Below are 22,569 nucleotides of genomic sequence, written 5' to 3' on the forward strand. Positions count from 1 at the left end.
AAGCAACATTCCCATTTAATGTTTCATTGTGTGAAGGTTTTTTAATACCAATTGTTTTCTGTCTGACTTAGGTGTTAAAAAAGTCTCAACATCCCAGTTGGAGTAGATTTTTTGTGAATTCTCACAGGAGTATTACCCCAGTAAGCTCAAGTTATCGTTTCCATGCCAGTTTGTACGTAATCACAGCCTGTGAGTGGAATTTCATGTTTTGGTGGTGCCAAAGGTTAAGCCTTATCATGATGAATTTGGGTCCAGAATGCTAGCAATTTCAGGTGCTTTCTTCATAGCCAAAATAAGTGGCTGGAGAGCTCTGAGAAACTTCCCTGCTTTCCATTCTTGGTAAAGCCTGATATTGCAGTAATTTCCTGGAGGTGGAGAAGATTTGCTTTGATATCCATCTGTGCTTTCCTACTTCAGAAGACCTGTACATCCCCTTCAGTTAGCACACAGTGCAGCTCCCTGCAGAGGTGAGAGCACTGGGTGTGTGGTATAATAGTGCTTAATGTTAACCACAAGCTTTTTATAGCAGAGCTCTTCTTAAATGTGAACATTTCCATACAACTTTTTTTCATGCTACAGGGTGTCAGATTTCAAAAGGCAGCACTATGGCAAGCCAGTGGTTAGTTTATATGATTGCTCTGAAATTAGTAAAATGATATAGTGATAAAAATGTTGGCTTTGTGCACTGTAATTTCTTCCTGGAGTGATTTCTTACATTTACAAGTAGTTTTGTTGAAAAGTACAATAGTATTTTGCAGAAAGAACTTACACTGCAGCAGAAAATATTTATCTTCATTACTTGTGTTGTTTTACTGATTTTCTTAGTTTCCTTTGTACTTGAGGTTCAGTGACAAATTGTAACATTGGGATATAACAAATTATGTATTTAACAGCTATATGTTCTTTTCTTGGTGTCTTGTATTCATGGAATGAGTCCTCAGACAAAATATTTTTCCAGTAGGAGGACAAAACAAGTATCTAACTATTCTATTCACAAATAAAATGCATATACTTTAAAAGCAGAAATTTTAGCTTTTCATTGTTACATCTTCTGCATACCTGCTATTCTGAAATGTCAAAGCCTTTTTTGGAAACCTGATGCAGCTGAGAATTGTATATTTGCCAGATATGACTCTGGACATTGATCTGGATGGTTAGAGCTACTTTTCCATAGGGAAAAGGGTACAATCAGCCTTGGGAACCTGTACTACAATAATCCATTGCTTTGAATAAGATAATTTCAAAGAAAGAGATACCAGCTGATTTTTGTTTTCTGTCTTTGACGTTGGGGCATGGGAAGAGGTTTTGTACTGTGAAAGTGTGAGCTCAGACTGGCAGTGTCCATGCGGCGTTACAGCAGCAGTAAGTGACGCTGATGGAGGCTCACTCACAAGTGGTGAGATTACTCACTCATGGATGAAAATTCTGTGTTTGGGCAATCTCTAGGCATGACAGAAAGCAGGTCTGTCACAAATGGCTTGTTGATTTGGGATGTATGCTGAGAAGATAGTTACTGTCCTTGGGTGATGGGTGGGCTGAGATTTGTCTGAACTTAAGGGTTTTTTTGGGGTTTTGGGAGGATTTGTTTCTTAATTATTATCATCAGCTCAATACTCAGGCATTTCTTGTACATTTCATAGAAAAGCATTGCATGTGCCATGCAAACCTAAGCAAGAGGCAGTGTGAGCAACTTCCTCTACATTGGATGAAACAAGTGATTCCTAGGAAGTCAGGGATGGGCCCTTTATGTTGTTCCTATGGGGAATGATTCCTCATACTTCTGAGCAACAATGTAAGGCTCTGGCACACTCTTGTTCTACCTGTGTTACTGCTGTGCTACTTGATGGAAGTTAAACCTGCTTTATGCAGCAGTCATTGTTCTGAGACTTGAGAATAGCCTGTTTCATAATTACAGTGCAAGCTGTAAGAGTGTTCATTTAATGCAGTCTACTTTTCAAAAAAAACACTCTGGGTGTTATACACTTTGTAAAGGAAAAGGAGAAAAAACAGCAAAAGACAAAAGCTCCGTAAAATACCCAGGGAGAGTGAACAAAAAAATATGTTCTCTAATTTAAAGTGATCTGGAGTCTTCTCGAGTTCATGAACCAGCACCACCGTTTGATGTCAGCAGAACTGAGCGGAAGCGTGTGGTTTGTGAGCGCGCTGCTGCTGTGGAGTCACAACTCCTTGCTGCCTGTGGATGGGCTGTGCAGGGCAGACCACAGTGCAAACCTGCTGATTGTTTGGCCCCAGGATTGAGACCCTGCCTCAAATGGAAGCGTCACCTCCTTTACCCAGTGCCATGCTGTACATTCTGCTGCGTTCCACGTCAAGGATGGAGACACACCACGATAAACGTAGAAGTGGGCAAGAATGTCTCCTGCCTACTTGGCCAGATAGCCTCCATCACAGGAGGGAGGAAGAGAAAAAGCAAGTTACATTCTTGGACAGAGAAGCAAGCTGCTGCTGGAAAAGAAAAAAAAAAAATTAACAGTATTGCCTCATGTTCCTTTAGCATGTGACCAGTTACGGCAAGTGCTGATTGTCTGCATACCGGGAAAAAAATGCCCCGTGGTATAAAAAGTTCCCAGTCTCTACTTCAGGTCATTACAAAGGTCTAAAGGCAGTTATTAAGGAAGTCAATCCAACTTTTAAATAATCCTTTGCTGAGCAAGAAAAAATCAGAGAGGACAAGAGATTGTTTCAGAGGGGTTTATGATCTGTACTGAGCTTTAATTTTTTTCCATTGTGTTTGGATTAGCTAAATGATATGATGTCTCTCATTCTTTGAAAACTAGCTTTTTAAACTACTATGAAGCAGATAGAAAAGAAGCAATATAAGAGAGGCCACAGAAGACTTGCAATGCCCAAATTAACACTTTATGTGTAAGAGCATGCTGCAGTGTATTCTGTATTTTAGAGTAAGGCTGCTTCTGGGTATAGAGAATATGGAATGGATATTTAAGGTTGAGGTGATCAATTATGGTGTCTCAGGGACAGGGACACATGCAGGGATTGCTTGGGGAAGTTTGGGGATTTTTCTTTTCTCACCTCTTCCAGCATGATAGGCTTTCTTTGCCCTGGTCTGTACCTTTCAAACTGACAAAAAAGAATTTAAGGTAAACATGTGTCTCTAACATGATTGCCTTTTTTGCAAAGAAAATAGTATGAATAATATGCAGCAGCAATGCAGAGATTTCAGTCAAAGTTCCCATTCCACAGAGAGTGCTTTTGCTGAGCAGTACTAGAAAGAACTTGTGGGAAAAGAGTTTTCATTCAATTAATTGATACTATTTTAATAAATCTCATATTGAAGAATAAAAATATCTAAAATTTGATAATAATGTAAATAAACAATACAATTATTCTATATATTGTATGCAAAATATAAATAATTTTATGTTTTCCATATATACACATATGTATAAAATATTTCCATTTAGCCATCTACCTATACACAAAATAGTGAGCTTATTACAAACTTCTTTCTTATTTCTTTCATTTCCATTGGGATTAATTTCTATTTATTCCTGGTTCTTTTCATTGTGAGGTACCTGTCCATTGAGAAAGAGAGAAGATTTAAATAGATGTATGTGAATATTCCTCTGATGTAGGTGAAGAATTATTGCTACGTCTGTGCACATCTATGCAGGTCTAAAACAAACTATTTCTTCAGGAGAGTGTTTTTAGTGGACAAATTGCATTTAAGAAATGAGAGGCTTCTCCTGAAAGCACATATATATATATCTCCCCATTTTTGCTTTGTGGAAATACCAAGTAACCAGTAGTTCATGCATTACCCATGTAAAGATATGATGAAAGGATGAGTATTTCACCAGGAAAGCTCTTGGAGATTATAAAGGTACTCGAGACATGGAATGCATAAGCACAGCAAAATCAAGGTACATGTCATTTTGGGTATCAGTAAAACCTACCTGCCTTTAAAAAAAACCAAGAAACCTGATCACATGTCTGCTCAGGAAAATAAAAATAAAACCATAAACCTCAAAGTTTCTGCAAATGATTTGCTGCTAACGTCAGTGGTTTTTTTTAGAGAATGAGATGTTTTAGATCAAGCAAACATTCTTCTGACATTGGTGACGTAATGGTCTCGTGTTCAGAAAGATTTCCTGTTTACTTTGGATCTGAACACAGACATCTCAAGAAAGAAGGTGCTAAAATTTTCATTACACATCTGTCTATAAAGACAGCCCAAACTGTTCTGAGATATGTAGTAAATTTATATACATTTCTTTCTCTAGAAAAAAGTTGGTAAGTAACAGTTGAAAAATCTGGTAAAATCAGAGAGTCTCAGTTTGCTGACCAAGCTAATTCCTTAGTTTTAATCCTGTAATGCAGAAAATTATCAGACAATGTCAGTTTGGTAGCCTTGTGAACTCTTTTCATGCTCTAAACTGGGAGCTTTGTTAGCAAATGCATCTGAAGTCAAAGGACTAGGTGTCCCTTAGAGATGAACTGCTGCTCCCCTAAATCTGGGGAGCTCATAGATGGCAATAAGGCTTCTTCGTGGTGAAGTTCATGCCTTAGTTTTATGCTGTAACTTTTCATTAATTTTCTGTTTCAAATAATAACTTCTGTGAGTGTTCACAGTAGAAGCAACACATCTTGTTCATAATTTATATTTAAATGTATCCTTTTCTAACAGGTCATTTGGCTGTTGTTTTTTTTCCTAATTATAAAATAACAGAGATTATATTTAAAGCTTGCTGTATGTCTTCCTATGCCTTTGAAAATATGAATACATCAATCTCCCTTTAGCTGAAGGATTCTGTTGTGAAACAGACCATGGTGAAGATCTTGTATGGACTGAGATCAGAAATAAGTGTATTTGAGTGTTTCATTGTTTCATTTTGCTTTTTAACTCTGTATGGTTATATTTTGAGAAACAATGTCACTGATGTGGAAACTTGCTTCATCTCCATAATATAACTGCTGAGCAGTCCAGAGACTGAAGTTGTGAATTCAGGTCAGCAAGGCTTTGCTGCTGAGGCAGGAGGCATTCATTGATGCCTTGGTGATAAAAATCTAATAGAAGAAAAATACAGGCTGTGGTAAAGTCACCAAGTGGATTTTGGTCTGTTTTCATGGTCTGTAGGAAATGAGATTACTGGTTGGTTTTGTTAGCTGACTTCATTAGATGTGTGTCCTGTGAGTATAAAAAGTGTACTTCTAAATGTGCGATTGTGATACCAGCATTAGAAAAACCCAACATCAGCACATGCTTTGGCATGAAATTAGTGTGTGTTCAGAGATTCTGCAAACATTCTCTTAATCTGGTGGGTAAGAAATTGCTGCTTATGGAGCTGTCAGGGAGTTTACATTGGCACTAGAAGCCAAAACTGGATCTAGGAGGGCACATTTATGACAGTGACAAACACACGTGCAAGGTAATATACAGAGGATTGTAAGAAAAACAAAATTAGAGGAGGAAGGAGCATCTTGCTGCCAGCTGCATGAGAATGAATTTGGGTTGGGAAGCACTCACCAGAGGGGAATGTCCTGCAAGGGCCAGGCTGGGTCCAGTGCATCAGTGGTCTGAATTAACTTTGAGCAGGTTTAATAGTCTCATTCATGGCTTTTACCTCACTGACTGTATGCAGAGAGTCCTGGTGCTCTGGGTTCTGTGCTGACAACATGGAGACACCAAGGAGCACTTGTGTGAAGCCAGATGGGGCTCGTGGGGCTTGGCAGCTCAGCTGGCTTCCAGGTGTGACTTGTCCCTGGATGCAGTGGGTCTCCAATTGCCCAGGGCTATGCCTGAGCTGAGACAGTTCCAAGCCAACTCTATCTGTGGGTAATTTGCAAATTGGATAACACACCTCTGCAGTGTTTTAGTGATAACTATGGAAAAAGGGAGAGAAATGCAATGCAATACACATTTTAAAACAGTGCTTTTCAGTAATTTAACTTGTAATGGATTTGATGCCACTTAAATTGTTTTTTTCCAGGCAAAAACTGCTTCTCCAAAATGCAGATGTTCCTGTTATCATGAACACCTACTTTAGTCAGAAGGTGCTACGCAGTGAACATTCAGAAGCCAGAGAGAAGACATATGGTCTAACAAAGATGCTTATCAGGAAGAATATTATATCTTTGGCACAGACCTTCAGTCTTGATGACGTCGATGATAAGTTACACCAGGAATCTTCAGATAATCGGGTATGGTCCATTTGGCTCACAATTAAGCACTTGGTAAGAAGTTAGTGAGCAGATGTTTGGAAATCATAAGAAAAACAAAAATCGTAAATTACTGACCTGTTTGGTTTCCCCTTTCATTTAGTCAAGGCTGAATAATATACAGTGTTTACTTTAATAATATTTTCTTAGTGGAGGCTCTTGGTCCATCCAAATGCTGAACTGCTGTGAGGTTATTTTGCTGAAATCTCACTACTGTGCTAAATAGTAAATATAACTCGGTTTTTCATTGATTTTTCTCTTATTCTTTATAGCTGAATAGTTTAAAATAGCTGTTTTCTTGTAACTCACTCAAGATACTATTTAAAATAAATATTCCTTTTCCCTATTCCTATGCCTTAACTCATTTGCTTATAGATCCTATCCTTTCTTTAAAGCATCAATTGATAGCATCACGCCCCATTCCCACCCCTTCAGTTTGTTTTCCTACTTTGACTTTATTTGTATTAAAATTACTACTGACTCTACATTTCTGTAGCTGTGGTTGTACAAGCCGAGGTATTTTAAGAGATTTGTTTTCTTCACAGTGTGTGCCAGCACTTTCTGAAAGCAAGGCTCTTGTAAAAGCTTTATATTGGCTACCTAAATGATTCTTAATATTTGACAAGTTTGGCCCTTCAAGTTTGAAGAACCATGAGTGTCAACATTTTGTGTTTGCTTTATATATAATTCCCATTATTGGCCTGGGAATTAAGAAGTTACATAAAACAAATCCTAATTGAATTTCTTGCTTCAACTCTAACTTGTAAAAAGCTTCTACGGTGGTATTTGAAAACCAGAACAATTTACTTGTTCCCCTCATGGCTCCTAACAAACAAACCACTTCATTTAGAACTTGGTAGACAAGTTTTATTGCAACCACTTGGTAGACAAAGAGCAGTGTCATACCACAATTTTCTTGTAAATACTGCAAATCCTCCTTCTTTATTGGTGTATAATACTTATGGCACAGTAACTCCATTCAAGGGGAAGAATCAATATCAGTTCTGTTCTCCTGCTGGTGTCACCTTCATCTCTCAGGGGCTGTGTTAGCTCAGTCCAGAACACCAGTTAAATACAGGAGCACACCTTGTGGGCAACTCTCTTGAGTGTTTGTTGAAAACACACAACAAGTAACTGGCCACTAGTCTGTAAGTTATTTTAGGAGCAACAAGTACTTCAAAACTGATTTTGCACTTGCAACTTGATTTTTCATGAGGGCATTTTCCTTCCTAGTTCTACATAATCTCATTTCTCTGGAATGTTTCTCTTAATGGGTTTTCCTTCACCAGGTTCCTTGTGCTCCACAAACCCATAACAACGGTGATTCAAAACGGCATCCCTTAGCACCGAGTGCTGTTAATGATTCTCTGCTTGAAATGGTGGAAAGCCAGGGAGCAGTGGGATGGAGAGAAGTGCAGGTCCAAGTTGTTATCCAAAGGGTGTACTGTTTGCCTGCAAGAGAAGGGTACAGAAGCCACACTCCAGGAAGCAAGCCTCTTTGTGCAGCACCTGTCACGAATTCAGATCCACCAAACGTTAGGTGAGTAATGAGATGCATGGGAATTTTTTTGTTGAGGCTGTGAAATATGAGAAACCAAAGAGGAGTGAGTTCAGAAATGTCATTCTTGGTTGTCAGCTCGTGGGGAATAAGCACACTCAGCAAGGAAGGCATGGGGCTGTTGTTGGGCGTGGTGTGGTTCTTTAATAGGCATAGTGTGACACAGAAGTCCTGCCCAGAGAAGGGAAGGGTCTGTCGATGGTTTATGTCATCCACAGATGACAGGAAGATTGAAAATGAAGTAATGAGAAGTTAATTGAGAACATCATATACTGTTCCTTGAGTTTCACAAAATTGTTGTTACATCCCATTTGCCTATTTCAGTCTCTGGTATGCTCTGCTAGTAAGTTATGCTTGTGGTTTTTTGAAACAAAAAAAATACATAGACACAGAAATGAAGGGCTTTTCTATAATGAGGATTTTGCACAGATGCTATTAGAGAAACATAGGTGTATACTTCCATTGTGAAGTCACTGGAAAAAGATGCTGTTGACTTCTGGAAATCTGGAGGCCACAGCAGTTAAGATTCTTCTGCAGTAAAAAGTGTTGTGGTGTCAAAACATAACCAGCAGTGCAGAAATGTTACACACAAACCTCATGGAACACACAGCTTTCAGCCAGTTGTTTTAGCCTTTTATATTTTAGTCTTTGCATCCTAACACTGTCCTGTTTACAGTGGAGGGAATCAAGAATTGGACCATGTTTTCCTAAATACCAAAGATATGGCAAACAGTTTTCTTTTCTGACCAATACTGAACTGTTGAATTCTTTCCTTCTTCTTTTGTGATTCTCAAGGTTTGAGACCAAAGACTGATTTCAGTCTTTCTCAGCAACCCTGGATCTGAGATAGCTGAGTCTGTTATAGCATTTTCCCTTTGATTTTGCACTAACCTTTTATTCATGCTGGTTTAAAATATTGAAAGGTAAGATGTATCAGATTTTTTTTCATTCAGGAAGATCATTAAAGTAAATTATAGTGGAAGAGCTTGTGTTAGGGTTCTAAGTTCAGCCTTTCAGGGAATAAGCAAACATTTCTTCCTGTAGAGTTTGAGATTTGAATGGAGATGTGCAATTAGTTTAACAGGTCCTGTTGAGAGCTCTCCAGATGTAATTTGCAATAGGCTTTGAAAGGTTTCTTCAAAGTTTTGAGTAATTTGAATTCCTCTAAGCCACCCTGCAGGTGGATAGTGGTGTCCTCAATGGTCCTTCTTCTTAAGCTTTTGAAATACTAGAATCCTCTCAATTCTTGCTACTTTGTAAGCTTCTGGGTAATTCACAGCACTCATTGATCAATAAAATTCCTCCAGAAGGAATTTAGGAAGATTATTCTTTCCTACCTTGATCATCACCCACAGGAAAGTAATTATCAACAGCCTGGTCCCTGACATTTTTAGGAGCTCTTTTACATATAATAGTTACATTGAACATTATTTTTGAAAAAGTAATTGATACATCTTGTTGTCTGGACTCATTGCTTTGTATTGAATTCATTCTTTATAAAACATATATATTTTTTAAAAAAGTAAGAAGAGAAGTACTTTATCAGCCCACATCAATATGTGGCTTTGAGGACAGTACTCCTCAGTGTAGATTTTTTTTCCAGAAGGCTACATTTGATCAAATGTCAGGGCACCTGACAGACTGTTATTCAACCTGATTTTTTCATTTCCAACTCTTAACTAAAAGTACACTCAACTTGCAGTCTCACAGTTTGAGGTAGTTAACCTGCCTGAGCCCACACCCTTCACAGGAATGGGGTGAAAGAAAACAGAAATCTCAGGTTGCACTTCTTATGTCAAACATGAAATAGAAATAAAATAAAAAATGAGAGCTTGTTGCTTCTGCGTGCATGCTGTAGCTGGGTATTCTCATGTGCAGTTGTTAAACTGGTCTCTTGAAAGTTCCTCAAATTTCATAGAAGTCTCAGCTCAGAAAACAGCTTGTTTGTTGTTCACAGCCATCAGACTGTGTTTTGGATCCTGAATCAAAAAAACCAACCCACTTTCTCGTTTGCAAAGAGGAGAACGAGCCCTTCTTTTACAGACTGAGGAATGAAAAACACCTCTTGCTGCTTTATCAACTACTATTTCCATGGCTGATAAACATCCACATGAGAATTCTCCTCTACCAAAAATGTCTGTCTGTCACCTGATAGTGAGCAAAAGGGTCCAACGCCCTCTGGCAGTCCTTTGAACCAACTGTTGGCTTATTCTTTTGTAACAAAAAAACTTACTTTTTCCATTTTAAATTTCTTTCTGTGAAGTAAAACAGCCAGGAAAACAAGGTTGGTATTTTATGAGGCAAGATGAGTTAGATTACTCATTGTTTCATAGACAAAAATTTCTAAATAGCTATCAAGATAGATTAATTCCTAATTTATTCGTATTTTAAACAGGCTGTCCTATTGCATATCTTCTTTTGTAGCACTCCACAATAACTTAGATGCTACTGTCACAGGGAAGCATGAAAACCACCACAATAAGCTGAAAAGAAGCATGAAATTAAACGTGGAGTAGGGGAAGTGATGCATTTGGTTCAAGGCATCCAGTTTCTAGTAAGAGTATCAAATTGTGGCAGAAATCTCTATTTTGATTGTAAGGAAATGGATTAATTTAATTGATTAAAACTAACGCTTGTGGAACATAGAAACTACAGGGCTGCCTATGTGCATTAGCATTTATTGTTCATAAATGCACATGTGGAATATGGCCTTTTACTGATAGACAAAGGGATATGTTTGAAGGGTTGAAGTTGGCTCAGCTGAAGTATTCAAAGCATTTTCCAAGGATGCTGAGAAATCTTTGCAGAGACTGAGGAGTTCTCCGGCTTCTGTTGTGCATAAATTGGATCCACATTCCCTGTATTATTGTTGAAATATTTGCCTTTTCCCCCCCCGTAACTAACTGCTCTTGCAAATGGACTTTTCATGCTGAAGGAGTTTCTTGCGGGGAAAAAAAAAACCAGAAGAAAATATGACTCGCTGTGACTGTCTGCCCATTTCCAGCATTCCTGGCATACTTTTTGCTGCCTTTTCCCCTCTGATGGCAGAGAGATACTTTTGTTAATGACACAACAACACATGTTTGTCTAAACCCAATTGTTTTGATTCTTTTCTGAAAATGTCCTGGCTTACAAGTATGAGGATCCCAAAGAGACTTCTGTCAACCTGAGGAGCTCACTGGCTCAGAGGTGTCTGACTCACTGAGCCGGCCTTGTACTTTGTGTTCCTGGGATAAAGCAGTGTATAATTTGGATTTTGCTCCTGCCAGTATCTGTTTGTTTTGAGCAGGCCACGTGAGATTTGTAAAAAATAGAGCTGGTCAGTTTTGTGCCTTAAAGGACAGGGCTGGGTGTGTGGCTGTCAGTGTCACTGAAATAGATGCACTTTTAGGACTATTAGGCAGTTAAACTGGTCAGAGCACTCGGAGGATTTGTGTGAGGAGGCTGGACAGAAAAGGGTGTTGTCATGAAGGAAGAACTAACCACTGCTGGTAGAAAACAATGTTAGCTGTAGCTGTGAATCCACACTTTAAAATCTGTGGGTGACTAGACAAATTTTCCATTCACTTCTCTCGGCAAGTTTTGACCCATTTCCTACCTGAACAAAACCTGCTATAGCTTTCTATTCCAGGAACAAAAGAAAGACCATACATTTACTTTAAAAATTAGTGTGATCTGCATCTCTGCACTACTCATCTGCAGTTCTTTCAGTTTTGCTCTTTATTTTGTTTTCCATTTGCTAGATCACAGAGCAGTGGAAAGGTCTGCCACCATGCAAGCAGGACCCTTGGGGAGCAAAATATTTAGAAGAGATGAGGATTTGTTTGAGTGGCTGGAAGAAATAGAAGTGAGGAAAATCACATTTCTCTTTCTGAGCAGGCCCAAAGAAACATGATAGTCGGTTGCTGTAATTCATTGTGGTCTAGCAAGTTGTTGCAAGTTTCCAAGTAGCCTGTTCATATGTAATTCTTTGTAAAACAGTTTTATTGGCAAGTGATAATCCTGTAGAACTAATTAATTTCTTAGTTGGATTTCCTTTTTTCCCCCCTCTTTTTCTTCATCCAGTGATCTTTGCTGTTTATCTTAACACAAATCTAGCCAATGGGTTAACCTGCCTGGCAACATGCACGACTAAAATGGAGTGTCAGATGCTGCAACTGGCATTCCAAGGAGATGGATTAATACATTGTAAGGTTGTCCCTCTGGTATGGAAAACATACCTTAAGTTTTATAAAACATAATGAAATTAACAACAACAACATAAAAATCTCTGGAAGTATTATTTGAAAAGAGCCCACATTGGAAAGGACTGTCATGAAAGATCCGTGTTCACAGATGCTAACATCTGTCAGAATGTTTTTTGTGGCTGACTTAAATCTGTTTACAGCATTCCATTTGTTTTTTGTGCTTTTTTTTCAACAAAACATTTTAAATTGAATGGTCATAAATGCAAGTTTTAAAAAATTACATTATGTTTCTGGGATGTGATTTTTCAAGTGGAAAATAAACAGGAAATAAGTAACTGAAATGCAGTAGAAAGTACTCCATAAACTAAAAGGTTTCTCTATTTTTCCCCTTTTCAAATCCTTCTCCGAAGTGAAGATACTGCTCTTAATATTCTTGCAAAGTAGTCTAATTGCTACTTGACAGACTTATAATAGTTCTCCTAATAGCTGTGGTTCCAGCTCTAGTAACTGGTTTCTGCTTTGAAGTCTCTCTCTCTTTTTTATTCACAGTAAAGACTCCCTGACACTTGGATTATTCCCTTTTGCCTCCACCCTGCTCTATTTGTAATTCTCAAACGGGAGCCACCAAAACAGAGAGTAAGGACAAAAGACTGTTGGAAAAACAGCTTTAGTATCACTCTGTCCAACTAATACTTTAAATTGCCTTATGCAGTTAGTAACACTGTAGATTCCCCAGGCTGTTGTCTGGATAGCCCTGAAAGTCTGTTTTCCCTGCTGATGCTGCAGACAACCAGATGGAACTTGGGCTACTTCCAGTGCCACCGTAGTACAACAATTTGTTAATTTGACATTGCTGTTTATTTTCCAGTGCTAAATATTTACATAACCTTATTCTGTCCAAGGGCAAGGTGAAAGCACTGTTATCTGATATGCTCTGTACAATTAAAAAAAAAAAGGACCCCTCAATGTACACCAGCGTTTTTCGTCCCTGTGCCGGGAATAGGCAATTAAACAATTTGCTGTTGCTGTAAATTATATCAGGGCAGTGGTAAAAAGTGCTGGTGCAGAAAAGAGGCTCAAGAAGACGATGGCCAGCACAGACCACAAGTGTGACAGGGATTCAGTCTCCCTGGAAAGCAAATGGACAGGAATAGAAACCAACTATTAGATGGCTAAGTATACTGTGTGTGCAGGCTCCTGTATGTATCTAGTAAAAAGGAGACACTGGTTGCTTTATTTCCTCCATACTCAAGTGCTTAGACTGATCAGTAAAGCACCCATCTGCTCACAGAAGGCAGTCAGACACACCCCAAGCCTTTCTTTTTTGGTCAAGAAGGAGGAGTAGCTCTACTAACTGATGTATTCCCCATGATGGACAAATTGCAGGAATACCTGAGTAGCACAGAGACAGGTAAGTGCTATAGAAGCATCATTATGTAGAGCTGTGTGTCCCCACCACTTACCTTGTAACCACACAGTTTCACCTCCCACCTCTGATGATCTCATGCAGGGCTTTAGGAAGCTGGGGAAGCTTTACTGCACCTCATTTCCCACTGCTCTTTGTTCATGGCTGTATGCACCCAATTGGTTGTTTTCAGGGACTGTGTAAATGGTGAGAATGGGAAGAGTAATGTGGTCCCTGTACATTATCCTACGGTAGAGACCAGTCTAGGGAGAAAAAAGCAAACAATTTGAAAATGTAATTTGCCAGCACTAGAGCAGCAATCAAAGTATGTACTGTTGTACATTGGGTGGTTTCAAACAGGAATAGTAATTTTCCAGCACCTGTTATTTGTCAAGGCTTATTGTAAGATGGCCTGCATAAAAGGTATGGAATCTTACCCCCAGCTTTGACCTTCCCCCTGAATTTTTGTATGTCTGAAAGTTACGTGGTTGATAGAACTGAGAGCAGAAATCTTCCATGTGTGTTTTGCACCTCTGCATTTCACTGACTATACCACTTCCTGGAGGAAGCATTAAAGTTGTGCTGAAGCTCTCAGAAACCTTTGTAAAAGTCAGATTATGTCTCTGGAATTTGTTTTTATTTCTGCCATCGTACCCAAAGGCAAGAACCTTGAGCAGTGACAAATGTTATAAATGCCTGGGTGGAGGTGAGCTAGCAGCTGGGAGAGAAATTTAACCACCTGAATATTGCACAGAATTTCTTTGCCATTTGGCAAGTAAGCAGTCTTTGCATGCACAGCCTTAAGTATCTGCAGAGGTAGTGCATGTGCAGAAAAACATCAGCACAGATTTTATGTAATAGCAATTTTCCAAAATGGAAGATTCTTAGAAATAACTTTCTATCATCAGCTTTGTAAAAGCTTCTGTTGTATGTAACAGATCATTACTCCTTGGAGAAGTATTACAAAGATACTCTTTTGGGGAAAAGGAGGTCTTGAGTCTCAAAGAGTCAGGAATACACAGTTTTGTGCAATCAAGGGTATGCTCTATTAATTAAGACAGACTTTGAAAGGGAAAATATTGCTGAAACATAGGCCTGGACATCTATATTTTAAGCTCTTCTACACTTTCTTTTATACAATGCAAAAGTTGAAGGTACAGCAAACAGTGCAAATAAAACAAAGCTCCTCGGAGAAGACAATTAGTTCTTTCAGTAAGCGCTGTGGTTTAAAATTGGTATGTAAGTTAGAAATGTGAGAAGGTTATCTTATGTTCATGTGCCAGTCCTGACTGGTGGCTGCTGGTTTTGTTCCATTTCTCACAGCCAAAGGCAGTCAGCAGCATCACACTGGGTAGGGATCTGCTGGGCTGAAATCCTCAATCTCATTTCAGTTACTGCTTCCACTCCCTCTTTGACTAAAGGGCACTTCACAGGGTTTGGAGAGGAACATGCTCCTCAAATGGGAAAAGTGATGAGCAAGGGCCTGGGATGGCCTTACTGCACATTTCAGTTCACAGGGTAAGGGCTTCAGTGGGTTGGCAGTTAAAACAGATTTTGTTATTTTTTAGTTTTAGTCCTACATTGAGAAAAAAATGGATTATTTAACTGATACATACTGCCTGATATTTGTTCAAATTGGTTTGTAACATGCTGATTTAGCTGCTTGATTGGAGGTATGTGTTTGACTGCAGTGGGGACAGCATGCTTTGCATGTGCCTGAGGCTAGGAGTGAATGCAAAGTGTACTTCAGAGGTGCTTCACATTGACAGGCTGAGAGGGCTGGAGAGCCTGGAGGAGAGAAAGCTCCAGGGAAGAACTTAGAGCAGCCTTCCAGGACATAAAGAGGCCTTGCAGGGAGGCTGCACAGGGACTTTTTACAAGGACATGCAGTGATAGGACAAGGGAGAATGACCTCTAACTGAAGGAGCTTGGGTTTAGATTAGATATTAGGAAAAAATTCTTTACTGTGAGGGTGCTGAAACACTGAAACAGGTTGCCCAGAAAGATGATGTGGGTGACTCCTCCCTGGAAGTGTTCAGAAGCAGGTTGGATGGAGCTGTGAGTAACCTGGTCTGCTGGAAGCTCTGGATTTCCTCTCTGAGGCAGCAGCTTTCCCCACTATTGAATTCAAATATAATCTGGTCATGACAACTACAGATGTTCTTGTCTTTGTGCTATAACAATGGGATTATGCATTTTCCACTGCCTCTGAACAAATGCCAAAATTTGTAAATTCTGTTTGACATGAGGAAAAACGTGCAAGGAAATTAATTTGATTGGAACAAGTTATGTCACATCTTCAATATGGAGCTATAAATTAACTGGCTGTATTAACATAATGTAAGTGGGAAGTGGAAGACAATGTTAGCAAAGACACTCGGTGTCTAATCTTTCCAAAAGTGTTTTTAATTTCTTTATTTCTATTTAATTTAATGCTAAGTGGATATTTCCTTTCCAAGGGAGCTGAAAACTGCCAAAGCTTTCTTGCTGCAGCTTGGGCTGTTTAGTCATGCTTGAAAATATCTGGGTCAGGAGCTCATCTATACCTTGGTGCTTCTGTGTATCTGAGTCACCTTTTTTATTTGGACTGCCAGGGTTTGTGGGAGAATTGTATCAATAACATCCTGAGAAAACAGGTATTTGAAGTGAATGCATGAACAGTTAGGAAAATCAGTGTCTCTCAGGCTGTTTATGTTTCAGCAGTGCAAGTGGGAGGGGGCTCTACTAAGGTTGTGGATTTTTAAGAAATCAGTTGGAAATCAGCTTATATGTACAAGGAGAAGGGGGAAAATTCAAGGCAAAAAGAGGTGTCACATCTGGTTTAGAGGTTGCAACTTCAGCAAATCAATGAATTGCAATCAGATAATTTCTTTTTGAATGCTTGCAAGGGTTGCACCTTATAGGATAACCTCTGTGTGCTAGATTTATGAAACTCCTGCATAGACAAATAGGTTGTATTCTGTGATTTGTTTGATCCCTGCTGAATTTGGGGTCGATCTGCCTGTTTGCAGTTGCTATTTGGATAATGCAAATCAGAAATAATTAAAAAGTCATGCATTGAACAAAACCATGAGAAAGAAGAATCATGATATTTGGAAATAAGATTTTTTTTTTAAGATAAATATACTTTTGGGTATTCCTCAACTTTTTTGATGAAGAACCCCAAATTTCCTGATCCCAAGAAATTTTTGCATATTCCTACACTTTTTTGATGAAGAACCCCAAATACCCTGTGTATAAAAGGATTTCCATTATAAAAATGACAAGGAAAAATAAAAGCTAGGTATGATTCTTACTTATTGATTCAGGCTTGTGGTTAGCATATTGGATAGCAAGTCAACATGCCTGGCCTTCCTGCAAACACCTGAAGGGTTTGTCTCTGTCTGAGGTCACCTGCTGAAATCCAAAGAAGCAGATGGTGGCAAAGTAACTGCTTTCATGATAAAACCCTTTTAACAGAGCAGATAGACAGTCCAATGCTCAAATAATAATGAAGATTTTGTGTGTGCATGGTGTGGATTGATACGGATTGCTGATTGTTGTAGCACTTCATTATCCTGATGTTTTGGTCTCAATTTGCAATCCTTAGTTCAGCAGTCAAATAATAATGAAGATTTTGTGTATGCACGGCGTGGATTGATAAAAATTGCTGGTTGTTGTAGCACTGATGTTTTGGCTTAATTTGCAACCCATAGTTCCACGGAGGAGAGATACATGCTTTTTTTCCTTTTTCTCTATATGTCCTGGATAAACCTGTCCCTTTCCTTTTTTCCCCCCTGCAATTTAGTTTCAATAAAATAAAAACATAAGTACTGTAGTAAGTTTTTAGAGCACACAGAAGTCCCAGGTGTAAAGCGCTGTTGAATTCCGTGCGTGTCACTGACTGCCTGTGTGGTTTATTGCAGCTGGAGCTGTGGCAGCGCAGCGCAGTGATATTTCAGCACAACACAGGGATAAATGGCAAAGCGGAGCTGCGTTCAGCCCGTGGGTCAGTCCCTGGGTGAGCAGACGTTTCCTGCCTTTATCCCAGCGTTCCCTGGAAGGCCGGGGCTGGGGTTGCGGGAGGGCACACGTGGGGTGTGTGTGTGTGTGTGTGTGTGTGTGTGTGTGTGTGTGTGTGTCTGTCTGTCTGTCTGTCCCCGCGCATCCCTGCACACGCTGTTCAGTAAACAAGCGGGGGAACCGGAGCGGGCTGGTTGGGAGCAGCGCGTTCATTCACACGGAGCGGCTCTTGGAAAGCGCTGCCTTTGCGCAGCCCTGACGTCCGGGCTGAGGGAAGCGGAGAAGGCAGTATTTATGTTTTCATTAATGCTTTTTATAGCTGCGAGCCAGCTGTAGCTAGTTAGCATTAGCCTAGGACATCTATTAGCGTGCAGACCTCTTACGCAGGATAAAGGGCTTCTGATGGAAACAGAGTTGTTACTCATGCTCCTCCCGGCCGCGTGTTTACATGGAGGCTGTTTGTGCTGACATAGGATATATATATATATATATATATGTGTGTGTGTGTGTGTGTGTGTATGTATATGTTAGAACACCTTAGAACAGCATGCACCTTTCTAGCGAGCAAGTTTTCCAGGATTCAAGAGAATTTTGTGTAAGAACTTCTAGTGTAGCAAACGCTGAGATTTGCACCTTTAAATGGTGTATTGCTTGTTTAAGAGCTGTTCTATCTAAATAGTGCTATGCAGATGCTAAACTTATTTTGTGTTAGCTTTCAGGCTATATTGTGAACAGGCAGCATTCCTGCAAGTCTTGAACGCACCAGTTTGGACTGTCAAAGTTTTTGCTATGAATGATGTAAGTGGCTGGCAGTAGCACAGGGAGAATTGGACCTAAGGGTTTGGTCTACAGAAATTGATGGCTCAGCTATCCTTCTATACTGAGGTTTTGTCCCAGTTTTTGCCTTTACTATTTTTTCCCCCTCTTCTTCTGGAAGCCAGTTAGTCAGGAGGGTATTTAAAAATAAATAACAAAAGCGACTGTGAAAAAGAGAATGAGGAAGGCGTGAGTTTTGTTTTTAAAGCTCCAGTATGACAAGCACCACGGTCTCTGCTATTTGCATCAATAAGACAATTTCCTTTCCTGGTCAGTCAGGGTTTCCCTTACAATTCTGACACCTCCATTCATCCAGACAACCACAGAAATACTTAAAGAAAAGTAGGACATTTTTTCTACACTCTGCTTTGCATTTCTGTAGAAGGTGTGGAATGAACTCAGTGCTTTCTCACAGATAATTTAGTCCTGCTAATAGTTAAAGCTTTGGAATGGAAAGTTTCAGCACTGACTTCCCGCTCAAGTAGTTTTCTTCTTCTGAAAGTAGATTGTACTGAAGACCATCATCTCTATTCCTCTTCTTCCCGGGTCTTTTGCCACTACTTGCAGTGTGTTCTATAGAGAGAAAAGATTCCTTCCATGTGTTGTAAAACGACCTGAGCACGAATTTCCACTCCTCTTATCTTTGTCACAGTCCCACCAGTTGTCCGGGATGAACTCTTTTCAGTCAAAGGGAATTCAGAAAGTTCACTGTAGAAAGCTTTGTTTGCCTCTAAGCCTAACCTCATGAAAGTGTTGATTACATCAGCCATCTTCATGTCAGAATTATACCTTTATGGTTCACAAAAAGAAGCTTTATAGTGCTATTCTTTTACATCTGCACGAAAGAATCTGTGTGTGAAACTGCTGAGTAGCTCCACATGCCAGTGTAAACTCACATGGTTGAGCTATTGTCTTACCTAGACAAAAAGTCGGTTATCTCCCAAAATTGAATCACTTCTAATCTTCTGTTCAGATAAATTTCCTCCACCCATCCATTTAGGTACACCACCCTTAATGATCCACTTGAGAAGAATGTGACAGGCCCTTGAAAGCCCTGTGAGGCTGTGGAAGCCCAGCTCATGAATTATGTGTGTTCAGGCCTACAGCCTTAGCCTCAAAACACAGGTGGGAAAACTTATGTTGGCAGTATCTAGACTTCCCTACAGATGGTGTCTGTGATTTGGTTCTCTTTTGCCTTTACAAATGTGGTCAAGGCACAGTCCGTCCTAATTTCAAAGTCAACTGGTCTTTTGAGGACCAGAAGGATTTTTTCTTACTGGGCAAATTCAAGCTTTGATGTGCTTACATTCCTCCTTGTAATGCAAACCAGCAAAATTGTGTGGAATGTTTTGTACCGTTCCTTAAATCTGCTGGAAACTTTTTCTGTGTGATCTGATAGAAAACATTTTTGATCATTTTCACTATTCTGCTAAGTGCTTCCTAAGCATTAGGGTTCTTTTTGCAGAAGGAAATGACCTATGTGGTGTCATCACATGCTGGCCCTTGGGCTTGTTTTGGACTTACTGTACAGCCATTCAGGGTCCTTGTCATTTGTTCCTCATGCTCTTGTGACTGAAACAAAAACCTCTGCACAAGAACTTAGTTGGAGGAATGTGGGTCATTGGGAAAAGCAGCTTTATCCAACCAAGTTTTCCCACAAAGATGACTGGGACAACCAGCACGGTGCTGCTAGCTTTGGGTGCTGTGGTCACAGATCATTGTGCCAGGTACGGTATAGACCCTGTAGCCTAAAAAGCAATGTCGTTGTCCTGTCCTGTAAATATTTGGCAAAGGTATTCTCAAAGTTCACACTTCTGTGTCATCTGACTAAACACAGCCAAATTTAACATCTTGACTGCCCAGTCCTTTCCCTGAGTCAGTTGCCAGTTGTCTTTAAGTTTTGGTTTTATTATATGGCTAGTTTTTCCAACAAGCAAGAACATGCGTGAGGGCAAGGAGGCATTTTTAACCATGGCAAGACACCTGGTTACAGCATGGATTTTCCCATTCTTCAAATACTGTCATAGTCTAGGATAGTACATAATTAGGTCCTGTAACAAAGTGAAATCATTTTTGCTAAATCTGGCAGGAGATTTTTCACTTATTTTTTGGTTGGATTTTTCTGATTGCTTGAGAATTGTCTTTTTTTCTTGTGTGTTCTGTCCATAGGATCCTAATGAGGCACATGATATGTGGGAGGCATGGATAAGAGAGAGATAAAGCTGTAATTTCTGTCATCAGGGAGTACTGGGTTGACAACTACTAATTTTATCTAATCTATTCACCATATACCTTACTCCTTATACTGACTAATTGCCAGAAACTCCCTTCTTTGGCCTCTTTGCAAAACATTTAATGCATATTTTTTCTCTCTGTATGTGTCTGCATTGTGTTAGTGAATTTAATATCTGAGAAACAATTATTTTGTCAGCTTGGAAAAGAAGGAAATTATTGTCTTGGGGTTCAGATGTACAAATGGAATGGATCCTGAAGAAGAGGGAGCTTTAAGGAGGTATTGGAAATTGGAGACCTTGTTGGTATGTTTTGGAAATCTATGTATACATAGTACAAATCACTACAGTAAAGATAAGACAACAGAAAAAATTAACAGTGATTTCTATAGATTGTCCATTGTTCTTCACACACACACACACATTTGTTCCATCCATGTGCTGAAATTTGCTAAAAGCATGTGAGCAGATGTGAGCATTCTAAGCAAACTGCTGTATATCTCATGTGCCCAGTGTGATGGGGCATGAACCTGGTTAAGGTTTCTAGACATTCTGTTGTAGTTGGTACATGTGCCCATGGAAAAAGAAGAGATTATTCATATGGTGCTATTTACCAGTAACAATTTTTCATTTCTGTTTTTATTTGGAAGTGCTGAGTTAAGATTTCAGATTAACTGAATTGATGGTCTCTGCTAAGATTGAAGTTACAGTGTCTATAAACCAATTGACACTTCATGGTTTAACACGAAAAACTGTCAAATAGAAACATCTTATGTACCAACGACAGACAATATCTGAACTACTCCCTTACTCCCTTTGCCCCCTAGTTATCAGTGACCTCTAAACTACCAGTTTCCTTCACCAGTTAAGTCCCATTTTCTCAATCACCCACATTTAAAATCTAAAAACTCAGATGTGTTTTTTTCTCAGCAGTACTTCTAGTGTGAGTCTTTTCTTGCAATTAGTCAGGCTTTCTTCATCCTCTTGTGAAGAAAATGTTGGCTGACCAGTCTTTTCCAAGTGAGGAAGGGGGTGGGAAGGCAAGATTGGAGGAGCATTTCCATACTGGGCACTTTAGGTGAAGCATGAATGTACAGAAAGGTGATGAAATCTCGGGAGAAGCTGTAGGCAGTAAGTGAGAGTAATGGTCTTGTTGGGCAGTTTCCCATGGGAGTTGGCAGGATGGTGATTGGTAAAAGATGTGTAGGGTTAATTCTTTTAATGAGCAAGTGCTCAACTACTCTTCCAGTCACTGGCTCTCCTGGCTTGTGTCTGCTAAACTATCCTGTAGGGAAGTGGGAAAATTGAAAAGAAATTCAAAGCAAGCCCTTTTTATTATGGAATTATGACAGTTTTCATTTTCAACATAATTAGTTCTGAAAACTCAGAACCTTCAACCCATGGCTGCCACTCCCCTCCTCCACTGCCCCAGCAATGCAGAAAAATGCAGATAATCACAGTTTCCCTCTTTGCTGAGGCTTACCTGTGTGCAGAATTCTGGAGGAGATGAATGCCAAATACGTGGGGTGCACATTTAAACTCTGGTAATTTCCCACAGTAAAACTATTTTGTTATGCTCATCTGAAGGAATTTGAGTTTAGCTAGGGATTAGTAACAGAAACTTGTTCAGTGATATCTTGTCCGGTATTTTTCCCACTAAATGATTCTTTACCTTTCATTTTCTGCTCCTGGCCTAGGGACTGAGAGTTCTCTATTCATCTCCTTAGCAGCAGCACTCCGTGGGTGTCACACGCTTCCTGACAAACCCCTCTGCTTCTGAGAGGAGGAGGAGAGGGAGGACCCCCATAGTGTGCTTGTGGAGAGGGCAGGAACGCCAGTGCTGGAGGGGAGCGGAGCAGGGGGGATGTTTGGGTGGGGGCCAGGGCGGCCATGGGGAAATGTGACCCCACGGGAGACTGCTGTGCTGGCAGGGCTGGGCGTGTGTGCAGGCACAGAGCGGGAGCCCAGAAAACATGTGGCTCCTGCTGTTGCTGAACCCTATGCTGCCAAATCTCCACAGAGGCCTCTAGTGTGGGTTCAGAGGCTTCTGGCAGCCGGGGGCTCTCTGCATTGCTCATTTGTCCTTTGGCTAGAGCTTGCAGAGCACGGCTCCATCAACAGCTTATCACATGCTCTGCTCCTCTCCCCGACGCTCTCCAGTAGCACATGCCC

At 39.9% G+C, this 22,569-nt stretch overlaps 1 protein-coding gene across 1 annotated transcript in view; it reads left to right on the top strand.

The window, feature by feature from the left end:
• SPIDR (scaffold protein involved in DNA repair) overlaps positions 1–22,569 on the top strand; it is a 194,478-nt gene that overhangs the window by 120,384 nt on the left and 51,525 nt on the right. The window contains exons 9-10 of the mRNA XM_059471467.1: positions 5,970–6,180; positions 7,488–7,738. Coding sequence (XP_059327450.1) covers positions 5,970–6,180; positions 7,488–7,738 — 462 coding nt within the window. The remainder of the gene's footprint in view (positions 1–5,969; positions 6,181–7,487; positions 7,739–22,569) is intronic.

The sequence above is a fragment of the Ammospiza nelsoni genome, chromosome 1, assembly GCF_027579445.1.
Source record: "Ammospiza nelsoni isolate bAmmNel1 chromosome 1, bAmmNel1.pri, whole genome shotgun sequence".
Classification (NCBI taxonomy): domain Eukaryota; kingdom Metazoa; phylum Chordata; class Aves; order Passeriformes; family Passerellidae; genus Ammospiza; species Ammospiza nelsoni.